Source organism: Electrona antarctica (genome assembly GCF_951216825.1).
Source record: "Electrona antarctica genome assembly, chromosome: 12".
In the NCBI taxonomy this organism is placed as follows: Eukaryota; Metazoa; Chordata; class Actinopteri; order Myctophiformes; family Myctophidae; genus Electrona; species Electrona antarctica.
In genome coordinates, this window is record NC_136793.1 from 28,828,944 (window position 1) to 28,843,200 (window position 14,257).

General features: G+C 42.0%; 1 protein-coding gene across 2 annotated transcripts; it reads left to right on the forward strand.

The window, feature by feature from the left end:
* The first annotated feature begins 40 nt into the window (after positions 1 to 40).
* rmi1 (RMI1, RecQ mediated genome instability 1, homolog) lies at positions 41 to 13,698 on the forward strand. Of its 2 annotated transcripts, none has more exons than XM_079515879.1 (9): positions 41 to 179; positions 1,218 to 1,402; positions 4,197 to 4,307; positions 5,174 to 5,323; positions 5,654 to 5,724; positions 7,039 to 7,162; positions 8,202 to 8,307; positions 8,866 to 9,043; positions 11,719 to 13,698. In XM_079515879.1, exons 2-9 carry the CDS (start codon positions 1,247 to 1,249, stop codon positions 12,839 to 12,841), a joined length of 2,019 nt encoding a protein of 672 aa, XP_079372005.1. In that variant the 5' UTR covers positions 41 to 179; positions 1,218 to 1,246; the 3' UTR covers positions 12,842 to 13,698. The 2 variants fall into 2 exon arrangements, with proteins under 2 accessions (XP_079372005.1, XP_079372006.1); XM_079515880.1 differs by having other exon boundaries at positions 101 to 179; positions 1,238 to 1,402.
* Positions 13,699 to 14,257: the final 559 nt, after the last annotated feature.

Here is a 14,257-nt window from a genome sequence, read left to right on the forward strand (position 1 = left end):
TTAACAATCGAGCGTAGCCGTTGGATAGACAAGGTGTCAATCAAACGGGACAAGGCTTGTCCAAAAGGAGCACGTCCTGTTTCACAGGTTTCACAACATAGTTTGGTTGAAATGTACAGAAGATGGGTTCTTTCCTTAGTTTATAAAATCTTCCTTACCTAAACGTGTGATCTTCAAAGGTAATCTGACGTTTACTGGTGATGATTTATTAGGCTATAGTTATGCTCTCATGTTTTACTGTAATTGCCGTTCATTACGACAAAATGTTACATGGGGAAAAGTGTATTTTTGTGGGTTAACTCACTGAAAAACTTTGGCGCCTTGTTTTTTTGTTTTGTTTTTATTTTACGTCATTCATTGATAGTGAGGAAAATGACCAGCATGATATGATGATAGTCCCTCCCAACAATCATTTCACTACCTACTCTCACTAACATTTTATTAAATCAGCTAGCAGCAATTAAATCTCAACTAGATATGGAAGAAATTCGAAGAATGCTTGGTGTGAATGCTTGGTGGTGGCCAGCATTTTGATCAATGCTGGTTTATTACATTGATTGATTGATTGAAATATTTATTAACAGTTTGCAGAATTACAGTACATTTCAAGCACAAACTCAATACAAAGACTGTTAACTGTGAGTGGACGACCCAATTAAGCATTACACTTGTTTACAAGAGGGTCCACCATGTTCAATTCATCAAAACATTTAGAGACGTACAAATAGACACTTCTATATAGTCAAAGAACAGAACGAGCGATTCAGATTTTACGGGGGCCAGTTTCGAATTGCAGCCGTTTTTTGCAGCGGTTTTGAAGGAGTCAAGGGATCCACATGTCTTAATGACTGTTGGTAGGGCGTTCCACATTTTGGTGGCATAGGAGCGAAAATAATTTAGTCCCTTGTTTGTGCCGAATCATAGTGATAAATATGTACAGTTGATTTGTCTTTCCCACTTTCTTGCTGGACTCCACATTTTACTGTGTGTGTGTGTGTGTGTGTGTGCGCGTGCGTGCGTGTGATTCAACTTAATATGATATATACCTGTAGCTATTGTTGTATTTAAGTCTATAGCACAATTAGTGCGCTAAGTGCAGTGATTGATGCTAAGAAACACTGAATAACCATTTTTGCCAGAGCAACTAGTAAGCAAGTTGGCTGGGGTTGTGCACATGCATGCAGTAATGGTAGCAGTAATAGAAGAATCATGTTCAGGTGGAGTACATCTCTATTAGAAGCAGAGGATGGCCCCTGAGACCCAGGGAGTGGTGCGGGCTGCTCAGGCCTGGCTGAAGACCTCATGGCATGTCCAGGTACCCTATGCTTGGCTGGAGGCCTGTGTGGAGTGGCTGCAGGAGGAGGGAGGCGGCCGTCTCTCACAGCAACAAATTAACCAACAGGTAACAAGGATGGATGCTTCTGCACTTCATACAAAATAATACATGGGGTGCGTTCGGAAATGCGCACCGGGAATGTGGTCAGTTTGTTGAGTGTGGTGGGCGGTGACGTCACAGAGTGCGTTCAGTGTGCCTTATTTATGAACGACCACAGCTGTGACGCATTCACACCGTACAACCCCAGCTTCAGGGTAGGGTCGCTCAGTGCGGGCACTCGGCACTGGATTTTCGAACGACAACGCACCGAGTGCACTGAATAAACGAACGACAAGATAGAACACCAGTGCGTTCAGGGCGCATTTCCAAACGCACCCATGAAGTCATGGCTGGACCTGGAAGATAGGGACAAAGTATCACAAAGGTTTTTGACCAAATACCATAATATCAGTATTGTGGCGTGGGGCTGACTTGGTGGCACTTTCACAAAAATAAATGTACTCTATATTAGATATTTGATGAATTACTCATCATTAATGCTTATATAATTAATAACTAAGTGGGTATTAAAGGCAAATAAACAGTTGGTTTTAAGGTGAGAAAATTGCACTACTTTTTTGTAAAGCAATTTCTTTAAAACCAGTAAAAGACAACACTTATGTGCCATATATGGGCATAAAAGGGACAAGAACTAACAGATCTCCATATGGGCATAAAGGAGACGAGGACTGTCAGATCCTGAGATCCATATATGGGCATGCCCAAGGACTTACAGATACGTTTAGCGGCCCGAACTCAAGATGTGAGGCCCGAACCTCTAGTATGTATATACAATAGGCCTACATAAGATATCCACTTTTTCTTTTCCCTTCCTGAAAATAACAAAAACGATATTCACCCACTTTTTTACACCTGTGTAAACCTGTGATGTGCCAATGAAGATGATTCTGATACTCCACTACATTTAATAAATGTACTTTTGACTCAACTACATTTCTATGAAGGTTGTCGTTATTTGTTGTTTTTAGCATAGCTTTGAAGTCAGCTGTAGATTTATTTATTTATTTTTTGGCCTCACGCTGCGTTCCTGACAGGAGGAAACCACTCACAGTAAACCATGAATATCTTAAAAGCTCTCAACTGAAATGATTTTCTCGGCAGTAGGTGGTAATGGTGATGGAGGTGTGGACATTTCTACATCTTACCTGGCTGTAATCATCCTGTCACTCAAGTTAAACATAGCACTACCTACCTCTGCTGCTTGTGAAAGGCTTTTTAGTGCAGCTGGATTGATCTTCAGCTCAAGAAGGGTAAAATCAATTAATACAACTTCAAAAACAGATTTTACTGAAGTTAAATGTGGACGTTTGAATAAATTTGACCAGGCTGAGAATTCTCACCTATCACCACGGTTTCACCTTATTTGAGATGCACAGTACAGTAAATGTAAACAAATTGTTTACATTTACTGCAAAAACTGTATGCATACATACATCCATCTTTAACCGCTTATCCGTAGTCAGGTTGCGGGGGCAACATCGCCACCAGAGAGCTCCAGACATTCTTCTCCAGAGCAACATTAGTAACTTCCTCCTGGGGGATCCCGAGGCGTTCCAATAATGTAATCCCTCCATCTGCGCCTTGGTCTGTCCCGAGGTCTCCTCCCAGTGGGACGTGCACCGAGGACCTCCCTAGAGAGACGCTCGAGAGGCATCCTACCCAGATGCCCGAGCCACCTAAGCTGGCTCCTTTCCAGGCGAAGAAGCAGTGGCTCTACTCCAAGTCTCCCTCGCGTGACTGAACTTCCCACCCTATCTCTAAGGGAGATGCCAGCCACCCGTCAGAGAAAACTCATTTCGGCCGCTTGTATTCGTGACCCTATTCTTTCGGTCAACTGTAGATAATACATAAAACTGAGTGCCTGTCAGTTTTGTTGATTTGGTTGCATTGCATTCAATGGGGAATATTTTGTAGCATAATAGTTCTACAAGTCAGTGAATTCACTAGGTGGTTTCAGAGAGTTAGGGTTCTGCAAAAGCTTTGTGAAAACAATAAAACAATGTGTTAATATTAAGAATCAGAATAAGCTTTATTGTCACGTGACATGACAGGTTTACTTTACAGGTAAAGAAGTGGGTGATTTATTTGTATTTAGTTTTCCAGGAGGAAAGGGAAGAATAGAAATAGGAAGGAATCCGATCATAAGGAGAGGAGACATAATGAGAATAGTCCAAAATGTACTTTTGAATAGTATATGTTTATACTTTTGTATTTTTGAGAGGCGCTAGCCCCTCCTATATACAGGTTTAATGTTTGTTTTTAGTTCAATGTTTGTTTTAAAAACACCATTGACACAATTGAAAATGAAATTTACGTCATCTTGTCCCTAACACAAACATTAAATGCCATTAACAATAAAGAGAATTTAATGTTTGTTTTGTCACCGTTTGTTTTACACCATTACATCACCTAATCATAGCAACATGTGTTAGACTTTAATATATTAGTGCCCCTAACTTCACACTCAAGCTAAAATCTGACAATCTGTGCAAATTTCAGTTGTAGTGTAGGGTTATCTATTTTCACCAAATGTGTTGAGATGTTCAGATGTTTCTTTTCTTTTTTGCAGGCTAAATAACCTCACACCATTTTACATTGAGCTAATGACATTGTATTCATATCATGAATACATGATATTAATCCTAGAGACTGTGTCATAGTTATTATTGTATGCATTTAATTGGGTTAATTACACTTGCGTTGTAAAGCAGCAAAACCTAGCAGACAGACCGTAGAATGTTTTTGAAAGCCGTAATTGCAGACAACCACCAGATATATATTGTTTGTGTACCTCCTTTAGGTGTTGGACCAGTGGCTGTTGGCAGACCTGAAGGTCTTGGGCCATGGTGTCCTTCCTGATGGACTGGCCCAGGCCCACAAGACAGAGCTCAATGGCACCTTTTGTGTCCAGGTGGGTGCATCATATCATCGCTGTTGGGCAACAACCGTGTATGTCGAATGTCCAAAGCTGTTAGGAAATGTAAAAAAAAGCATTATCAGGAAGATGTAAAGACAAAATGTATAATGTAAATAAAGATGTGGTTTAAATGTAGCTTTGTATGGTTCGTTAGTAGACTACCTGGTTGGAGCACCTACAATAGGAATGGGAAGCTCCATTTATGGCTGGCACGTCATGAATAGATCTGTGTGGTGGTTCTAAAATAGGTTTGAGTTGGGTAGTTATACCTTGCCAAATATTAACTGGCAAAGGTTGTGTCTTTTAGACCGGTTTCACCAATATAAATTATATAAGTCAATGTAATATGAGAGTATTTTGGATAATACGGGCTCCAATTTCGTCTCATCTTTCTAAATACACCGTTTTGGGATTTAGCAGTGGGGAAGGGGTGTTCCCCCACTAAAGTTGGTATTTTGGTTACCTGTCTAAATCCCTAAAACACCTCCGTTACTCGTTATATTATGCATAGGTGTGGTTTGGGCGTTACAATAATTAAACCAAATTTAACCAATCACCAGTCCACGTGCCATTGCCTTTAAGAGATCCCTTGCCCGTATAGCCTTACGGTCTATAGCCCATGGAAGAGTGTTGCGTTGCTGCTACGAAAATACCATTAAGGGACAGAGAAAGCTCCTATATTCGTAATGTTTGGGCAGCGGCTGAATTGCGGGCCGCGTTGCGGGTAAAGGCGGCGACGAAATTGGAGCCCTACATCAGGAAGGACACAACCCAAATTGATACCAAAGTTTAAGATTATTAATAATTAAATATGCAGGGACTATCCTCAATAACTGAAAGTATTCCCAATTATGTTTTAGGTTGACTCATTACTGGACATCAGTCAGCCAGCCTATGGTCAGCTGCAGAAATGGAGGGGCACAGACTGTGCAAATGAAGATGTATCTGCTGTCACTCAGATCACCCAAAAGCCCTGGGAGATCAAAACGACCCGCATGCTCCTGCTACAGGTCCGGTGCAAGCTAGCGAACGATAGAGCCCGACCAATGCCAGATTTTTGGGGCCGATCCTAATTTTGGAGACTCCTAGACCCATGTTTTGACTGATATTTGGTCAAAATTGCAAAGAATTTCTACTCAATTTGAATAACTTAGATTTGATTATAGTTAATTATTCTGGTTCTCTAATTTGATTATAGTTATTATGTTGGTTATCTACTGCTAACATGAGTGAGTTTGCTCCAGTTTTGTTGTGCATAAAGGGTGAATGCTGCTTCTACAGTTTTGGTTTTGACTCTGGGGACAGAAAGCAGACCACTGACTGTTTCATCTGTTATGCAGGTGACAGATGGAGTCCAGAGCTTAGAGGCCATGGAGTACCAGCATATCCCTGCACTCAGCACTGCACTCAGGTCTGTAAAATGGACCCCCTTCACTCAAAAAACATGTTTTGATTACAATTACTTTAACTCCACTTGGAGGAATGAGTTTGACTATACAGGTTGTTACATGTGAGACCTTGCCACTGGAGTGCCCTTCACACATCCTTCCACAATATTGTTTTCTCCAGGATGTTTGGGGAAGACGTGGCCTGTGATTGGCTGAGATGCAGGGAAGGGAGCACAATGTTTTGCTTCACATGATAAACGATTCCATGCAAACGGTGTGCTCGACAACACGCAAGGGCATCGGCTGCTTGGCGGGCAATCACTCCTGGCTTGTACGGGTGCATCTCACGAGCAGGCGACAAGCATGCCATCTTGAAAATGAAGCCAATAGAGTACAGAAGTCCTGACACCACTCCCACTATCCCTGGGTTACGGGCATGGCATTATTCTTTTGTATTGGAATCCCCATAGGCACGTCATATAAGAAAATAAACGAACTATACAGGCGATTTTGTCAGGCATGTGACTCTGTGTCGTTTATGATATTGAGTTACATTCCATAACGTCTGTGTTAGGAGAAAAACAAAAATGTTCTTACTCTTTGGAAATGTCAGTACTTTTCCAACGTCAGTTGATGCTTCATTGCAACCGAAGGTCGCATATACTATGAAATCCTGCATCTCGTGTCCGTCACACATGCCTCGTGACATCACATGACATCATCAGGGATCTCCATATATGGGCATATATGTAGTCACGATCACCCACAGAGCCGACCAGTGCCATGGCAAATGCATCAACGGACCTAGCATTGTCGCGATTCTGCAACTTCTCCGTAACCTCCTTGAGCGTCTCAGAAGGGGGCTGGTGCTTGGTGCAGTACTTGGTCAGGTACTGGATCATGGGATGGCTTCACTGGCTTGTGACCGGCTTGATGTCCATGTTGGCGCACCAGCACAGGAACGCATCTGTCTTAATCGGGTAGTTATTCATCAGCGGATCATTTTGCACTGGGACATAGACGACATCGCCAGGGGCCCTTCTCCATATATGGGAATGTCAATATATGACCATAATATTGTGACAGTCTCGTGATAACCAGTGTGGTTGCCGCAACGCGAGTCACACTTGCAATTTGTATGTACGTTTTTTTTTTTTTCATTCGTTTTTTTGTTTTGTTTTTAGAATCTGAATACTACAGCTTGATACTCTGGCAAACATTTCAAAATATTTCAAACATTTCAAATAAATGCATCTACGTCATATACGTCATATGGGACCATATAAATCCGCTTAATTTGAAACCGTGATACAGCCTACCTTTCCACCAACATCTAGGCCTGGAGTGAAGCTCCAGCTAAAGGGACAGATGGTGTGTAGACTGGGAGTGTTGCTGCTGGCTCCAGGTAATGTGGAGGTCCTGGGAGGAGAGGTAGAGGACATGGTGGACAGGAACAGCCAGGTAAGCTGAATTTCTCTTGAAATGAAAATGTGAATTACACATGCATTAAAGTTCTCAGTTGCCACTTGCCACGACTGATTGTACTCATTTGGATTCCATAGAAGCCCAGCATGTCTTCTATGGAAGCATGTTGGACAGAGAAAATAGCCCAATAACCCTCTCAATGCGAGCTTGTAGATGGGCTATTTTTGATACAGGTTTAATGTTTTTAGTTCAATGTTTGTTTTAAAAACACCATTGACAATGAAGGGAAAATTTACGTCATCTTGTCCCTAACACAAACATTAAATGCCATTAACAATAAAGAGAATTTAATGTTTGTTTTGTCACCGTTTGTTTTACATCACCATTACATCACCTAATCAACATGAGTTAGACTTTAATATATTAGCGCCCCTCACTGCACACAGGTGTGATTTTTGGTTATTATTTAAAAATTAGAGCATTTTAAGTGGTTAAACAAGCAATGTTACGATTCCGAAGCATCCATAACATCTTAAAGTCTTGGATATTTCATAAAAGCGAAGGTTAAAGCCACAGTGTGATTTCTTCACCTGGTACAGCAGGAACAATGTTACTAAAACATGATTTTACATATTGTGTTAATTGTTTATGAGACGGCTCCTTTCACTGTTTCACAAATCACACATTAGGACTCGTGATATTTTATTTTGCTTTAATCCATGATATTCTACAAACGCCTTCTAAATCAGTGGATCTCACACTTTCAAGATTTTTCAAAAATGTTTAAAAATGGAAGCATAGTCAACGCTAAAATCTTAAATGACACAAGATGCTTTCCCGGTTTTAATGCGTTAAGACGCATACTTTAATTTTAGAATTACAGTGGCACCTGAAACTCTGCGTGGAGGAGTTTGAGTCTTGATTTATCATCTGGCCATTTAGGCTCTGCATGTGTGATTATACTGCTCTGTATTGCTTTATTTCTGTTCTTACATCACCTGAGGTGAGGATAAAAACAATGTTGCTGGCTTTGGTTCTTGATCATTGGCAATTTCTGTGTTTTTTCCCCACGCAGGGAAGGATGCTGTGCAGGGCCCTGGGTCTGCCCGAAGAAGAGCCACAGAGTGAGGCAGAGCAGCAGCACCAGGAGGCACAGGAAATCCCGGCAGAACCAGACCAAAGTATGGCAAAGCTGGCGCTTGTGTGGTTTTGTTGTTGCTTCAACTATGTGGTTGTCATCAGCAAGGATAATGATAGGGTGGGCCGTGGCATGCACTTCATCTAGCTGGCAGCTGTTTGATTGGGGAAGAAAGAAGCCATTGCAATGTTCTTGTTAACACTGAATCAATTCGAAATACATGTTCTGAATTAACTGTAAGATAATTACACACCTCCACACATGATAAATATGAACAAATCAGTTTGTTCTGTTCTGAGTTTTTCCGTATTGTCAAAGCAATTAAACCAAACCCATTTGAAATTATTTAATTGTCATTACATTGTTTGGATGGGACTATCTGAATTAAATTGAAATACCTGTAAGATAATTACACACATCCAGGCTCCGCATATGATGAATATGAACAAAAAAGTTTGTTCTAAGTTGTGTCCACTTTGTCAAAGTAATTTAAACAAATCATTTTTTTGAATTGATCTTTATCGTCATCAGATTTTTTTTTGTCTGGAACCTACCTCAAGTCAATTAAACTGACTGATGCCGTACATGGTCGGTGTTGTAGGTAACCAGGAAATGGATGACTTTGGTGTAGATGACCAGGAGTTGTTGGCCAGCCTGGAAGCCCAGGAGGAGAGGGGAGGAGCTTTCAATGGGCCTATTGTGGAAAGTGGCTATGGGACTCTCAGTGAAGCCTCCACTGTATCTTCTGTCAGGAGCCACTCTTCCACGGCCTCATCCAGGTGGGTGGTTACTGAAATGACACCATAACATTGTGCTTGTTGAATTGAATGAACTCATAAAAGTAAAATATGAAATGCTAGCATTTCTAGCTGTAGCATAATGGAGAAGCATGTTTCCGTGTTGAGTTCGTCTGGAAAGTAGAAGGAGGAAACAAGGACATTGTTTTAATACTGTACTGGAAGCCTGCTTCATCAATGGGGAGTCATTCAAACAGTTAGTTAGTTAGTCACTTACTCACTAATTGTGAGGAAGGTCTGGTCAGAGGTTCTTAAACTGCAGTATTGTTTTGTAAGTAACGGTATTCTTACTAGAGGTTTGGGCCGCTTCGCAGACCTCACATCTAGTAGCCTACAATATAGGCTAGAATCTAGATACAACTAGAAAAATCACACCCGTGTGAACTGAGTGGTGTAAGGTCTTATATAGCCTGTCTGACGTAATGAAATCATGTCTGACGTAATGAAATCACACCCGGGTGAACAGGGTTTTTTGTCTGTGCAGAAAAAATGAGCATGGTTGCTATGTTCACCCTGTTCACCCGGGTGTGATTTCATTACGTCAGTCAGACAGGGTGAACATAGCAACCATGCTCATTTTCTCTGCACAAAAAAGCCAGTTGTAGGAGTGGTTTACACCACTCAAAAAGTGCCCTTCTGGGCACAGGTCTCCACCAGGAGGATAGGACTGTGTGAGATGTTTGGCAAAATGTTTAGGAGTAATATAAACATGTTTGCCTTTGATGGCAATTGGATGACTTGAGGCATTTTGTTCCAAAAATGTGTTTTGTAAAAATCAACCTGTTGGTGGCACTATAACAGGCCAATGTGAAAAGGGTGGGATATATTCCTCAGCCTAGTAAGAAAATGTGTGAAAGATTTCACGTAAATTGCATGCTGCGTTCATGATTTGTGGCTTTTGTTCAAAACGGGGCAATCTTGCAAACTGTGAAAGCCAATTATAGCCAATTAGGATGGAATATGAAATATCGGACAGATCCGACTTGAGCACATGACCATAGAGATACTGTGTAACGATTTGTGAGATTTTTGGACAGAATCTGGAGGAGTAATATCAAAAAATGTGTTTTACAAAAGTCGGCCTCCTGGTGGCGCTATAAAAGGCAGATGCGGAAAATGCAGGTCAAAGGTTTGTCCTTGGCCTCTAGGGAGTGTGCATGCAACGTTTCACGCAGATCGGTGCAGTTTTAGGTAAAAAAATTGAAAAGCTGCCTCATGGTGGCGCTATAACAGGCCGTTCTGGAAAATGCAGGGCAGAGGTTCATCGTTGGCGTCCAGGGAGTGTGTGTGCAAAGTTTGGCATCGACCGGGTTAACGGTGCCGGAGATTAGCTGGTAACAGACGGACGGAAGGACGGACGGACACACACACACACGGACGGAGTGCAAAACATACTCTCTCCCCATGCCTTCGGCCTGGTGGAGACAATTATTGTGGTCTAACTGCAAATTCAGCTACAGAGAGAAACAGTGCAACAGGTTTGTTCTGTGTGCGGTGTTGTTCTGTCCTGTGCTGGTCGGTGATGGTGATGAAATCTCTGTGTGTCTGTGTCTGACACACACACACTGTGTAAAAACTCAAACAACCTTTGATTCTGTGTCAAAACATTTGAATATTTATTTATTGCGACCATAGGTCGCAGATTACTATGAAAACCTGCAAAAAGTAGCACGCCTCATGACATCACGTCTCCATATATGGCCATCTCCATATATGCAGATCACAACACTGACCTCATCAAACCCTTGATAGCCATACATGGAGAAGACTGGATCATCACCTAGATCTGCATATATGGAGCCAGCCAGCAACTCTACATCTGACCTCAAACCCTTAGATCTCTATTCTCTATGACATTTCATATGTTGATCCATCCCCACCCGTCCTTCCTCTTCGATGTCTCCTTTTCGACTGATACCTCTCCATTCAACAGCCAACCTCCGCTGCCACCCTTAGATCTCCATGTATGGAGTTGACCTGTTCTGACATTCCATATGTTGATCTGACCTCATCAAACACTGTACACTCAAGACACGCTCCATATTTGGCCAGTACAGAATTCATTCCATATGTTGATCTGACCCCCCATGCCAAAGCGCCAGCCCAGCAGTTTTCCGTCACCCAGGCGGATGCGTGCACGCGTCACCCAGGCGGATGCGTGCACGCGTCACCCAGGCGGATGCGTGCACGCGTCACCCAGGCGGATGCGTGCACGCGTCACCCAGGCGGATGCGTGCACGCGTCACCCAGGCGGATGCGTGCACGCGTCCCCAAGGCGGATGCGTGCACGCGTCACCCAGGCGGATGCGTGCACGCGTCACCCAGGCGGATGCGTTTACGCGTCACCCAGGCGGATGCGTGCACGCGTCACCCAGGCGGATGCGTGCACGCGTCACCCAGGCGGATGCGTGACGCGACCTTGAGGTTGCTTCTTGCCCTCAGGGCGTCTTACTGGTATTATATACTATATTTATTTTATTATTATTTATATTTATTAATACCCTTTGCGGTTTTCAAATATTTTTGTAGTGCTCTTTCCCTTTACCAAAAACCTATCTAGCTTCTAATGACCCATAGACAGTGCTGTTAAAAAAAACTGTGCTGTTATTTCACTTCATTATATTATATATTATTGAAACTTCCTTATTCTCTTACAGAACTGGGTTGATTCAAAGCAACCGAAGTGGATCCACCCAGAGTCATCACTGGGTAAACGATCAAGGGGATTCAGCTCTTGTTACTCCAGTATCTTCTACCTCCTCAACTCACCACAGGATGACAGATCAGGATATGGCAGATGAAATTTTCCCAGATGAAGACTTCGATGACCTCCCTTTGGATGAGCTTGACAGTGTAATATTTCAGCAAAGTGCAGACAGCATTCCACCGTCTGACAGAAGTCACAGGAGCAATAGTAATAGTAGCAGTAGTGTAACAGCAAATCCCAACAGCTTTGACAGTGCAACAACACCACCGACTGATCGGTTTGACAGAACATCACAACAGCAGACAGTGAATCGTTCTGGATTACAGCTTGGCGTTGGCAACCCCACATTTACCAAGAAAGACAAAGAAAGAGACAGTCAGAGCTTTGGTAGGAAAGCTAGAGGCCAGCAAGAGGAAAAGAATTCCAAGCCCTTCTCTTTGCAGCCATCACATGGTGGCCGCCATATTGTGATTGATGATGAGGGGGATGATGTTATGGATGAGGACATAGATTCCTGCTTTCTTAATGTAAAAGAAAGTAATACAGTGCAATCTAAGTTTGAGCGTGCTCAAAATACAGCTCATGAAATTGAACTTGTTTCTACAAGGGAAGAGAACTTTTCCACTGCTCTCACCCTAACCTCACCACCGTTCAGCTATCTATGCCTTCTCCAGAACCGGATCGCCACGCCACATACCCAAGCCACAGAGGTCCGTGTCAAAGCCTTCATCGTGACTCTCCTTGGGAAACTGACCGTTACTGGTGGTCAGTGGCAGATTTGTGTCACCATATCTGATGGTACTGGTTACTTAGACGTGGTGCTGTCGGACAAGGTTTTGGCAGGCCTGTTGGGTTTCACGGTGGCCGAGAAGGGGGCTCTGAAGCGGGACCCAACGCGAAGAGCAGAGCTGGATGCTGGAATGAAAAGGTGCCAGGAGGAGCTGGTGGATATGTGCTGTGTTATGACAATTGTAGTTGATCCACAGGGGAGTAAAGCTGTGGTAACCAGGGCAGAACCAGTTACTGAGAAAGACCTCCAGGCACTACAGCAGAGGGTAGGAAATACAAAATAAAAAACAGGAGGATTTTAAGCAGTGTACATACATTCAGGCATCTAGTTTAAGGGTAGTAAAGTTTAATTCTGTTAGCACCATTCTGCTGCTGTGTCAAACTTCCGAACCCATCAGTTATTTCACTAATAAACATGAATGATACTGCCCACAAACTAAACGCCATAATATAATATTATGTTACAAATTGGTTTTTAGTTTTTTTTTATGGGTTAGATTTGTGGCAGATTTCTGTTTGCATATTAGAAAGATAATTTGAATTTGTCCTGTACTGTACAACTACAAATTGCCTTTGCAAAAGTACATACACGATGCAATTCTATTCTATGCAGTGCACTTTGTAAGTGGGAGAAGTTGAAAAATATATATTTTTTTGTAAAAACAAACAAATGTAACATCTCTGTTTACAGTATACGAGAAGGTGAAAGGTTTGGTACTAACTGGAGCAATGATAAAAGTGCATGTGTATGTATGAGGGGGGGAGGGGGGTTATGATGAGGATGAAAGGAAAGGAAGAGAGATTTCATCCTCTGATTGTTGTAATGAATTGCTGGCCTTTGCATTCATTGAATACATCCATTGCTCGTGATTGAAAGTTGATTGAATGTCCAAGGGCAATGTGGGTCTTTAATAAACTCCCACAGACGAGAATGAGAAAAAAAGAAGATAAAGGAGAGGCCATGAGCTTCTATTATTTCTATTCATTACAGAATTCATTTGTTTTGTCTATAATGAATATATTTTTATCATTGTACCCCAGAGATCGCATACCACATTATTTTGGGGGTCTTTATTGAAGTTGTAATCAAACTATTGCAGAGCTTTTACATTTTTTAATCAATAAATGTAACTTGAAACAAGCACTTTCTTCTAATATCACCTTTGTCTATTTGTCCCATAATGACTCCTCTCATTGCCTGTGACACGTATCGGTTATATATTATTCTAGTCATTTATAGCCCTCGTTCCCATGATGTGACAACAAAGATCCACACTTCTATGTAAATAACAAGGCATTTTCCTCAAGACGTCGGCACTGTTTTTACCCAACCAAGAAGCCAGATATGTAAGTGGCCTTGGTATAGGCCTTGGCTGTCTATCTACAGTACAGTCTGTTCAGAATTCAAGTCTTGAAATATATAAAAAGCTATTGCAAAGAATACAAGTTGTACAACTTGAACATGCTATTTTGTGTTGGATAGATTCAACAATATATAACAATATATAATACATAATATTTAGTTTGATGCATGGAAATCTAATGCCAAACAAATAAGCCAACACAACTGTGAGTCTTAAAATATAGGGACAGACTTGCTTTACTCTAATGAAGAACAAAACGGTATTCACAAAAACGTGTGTGTGTGTGTGTGTGTGCGTGCGTGCGTGCGTGCGTGCGTGCGTGCGTGCGTGTGTGCG

What these genes read in the sequence shown, in the direction of transcription:
- rmi1 (XM_079515879.1), top strand. Translation starts at nt 1,247, where the DNA reads ATGGCCCCTGAGACCCAGGGAGTGGTGCGGGCTGCTCAGGCCTGGCTG. An exon ending in GCACTCAGCACTGCACTCAG is followed by an intron (nt 5,725 to 7,038) that starts GTCTGTAAAATG and finishes ACCAACATCTAG; the next exon opens with GCCTGGAGTGAAGCTCCAGC. An exon ending in TGGTGGACAGGAACAGCCAG is followed by an intron (nt 7,163 to 8,201) that starts GTAAGCTGAATT and finishes TTCCCCACGCAG; the next exon opens with GGAAGGATGCTGTGCAGGGC.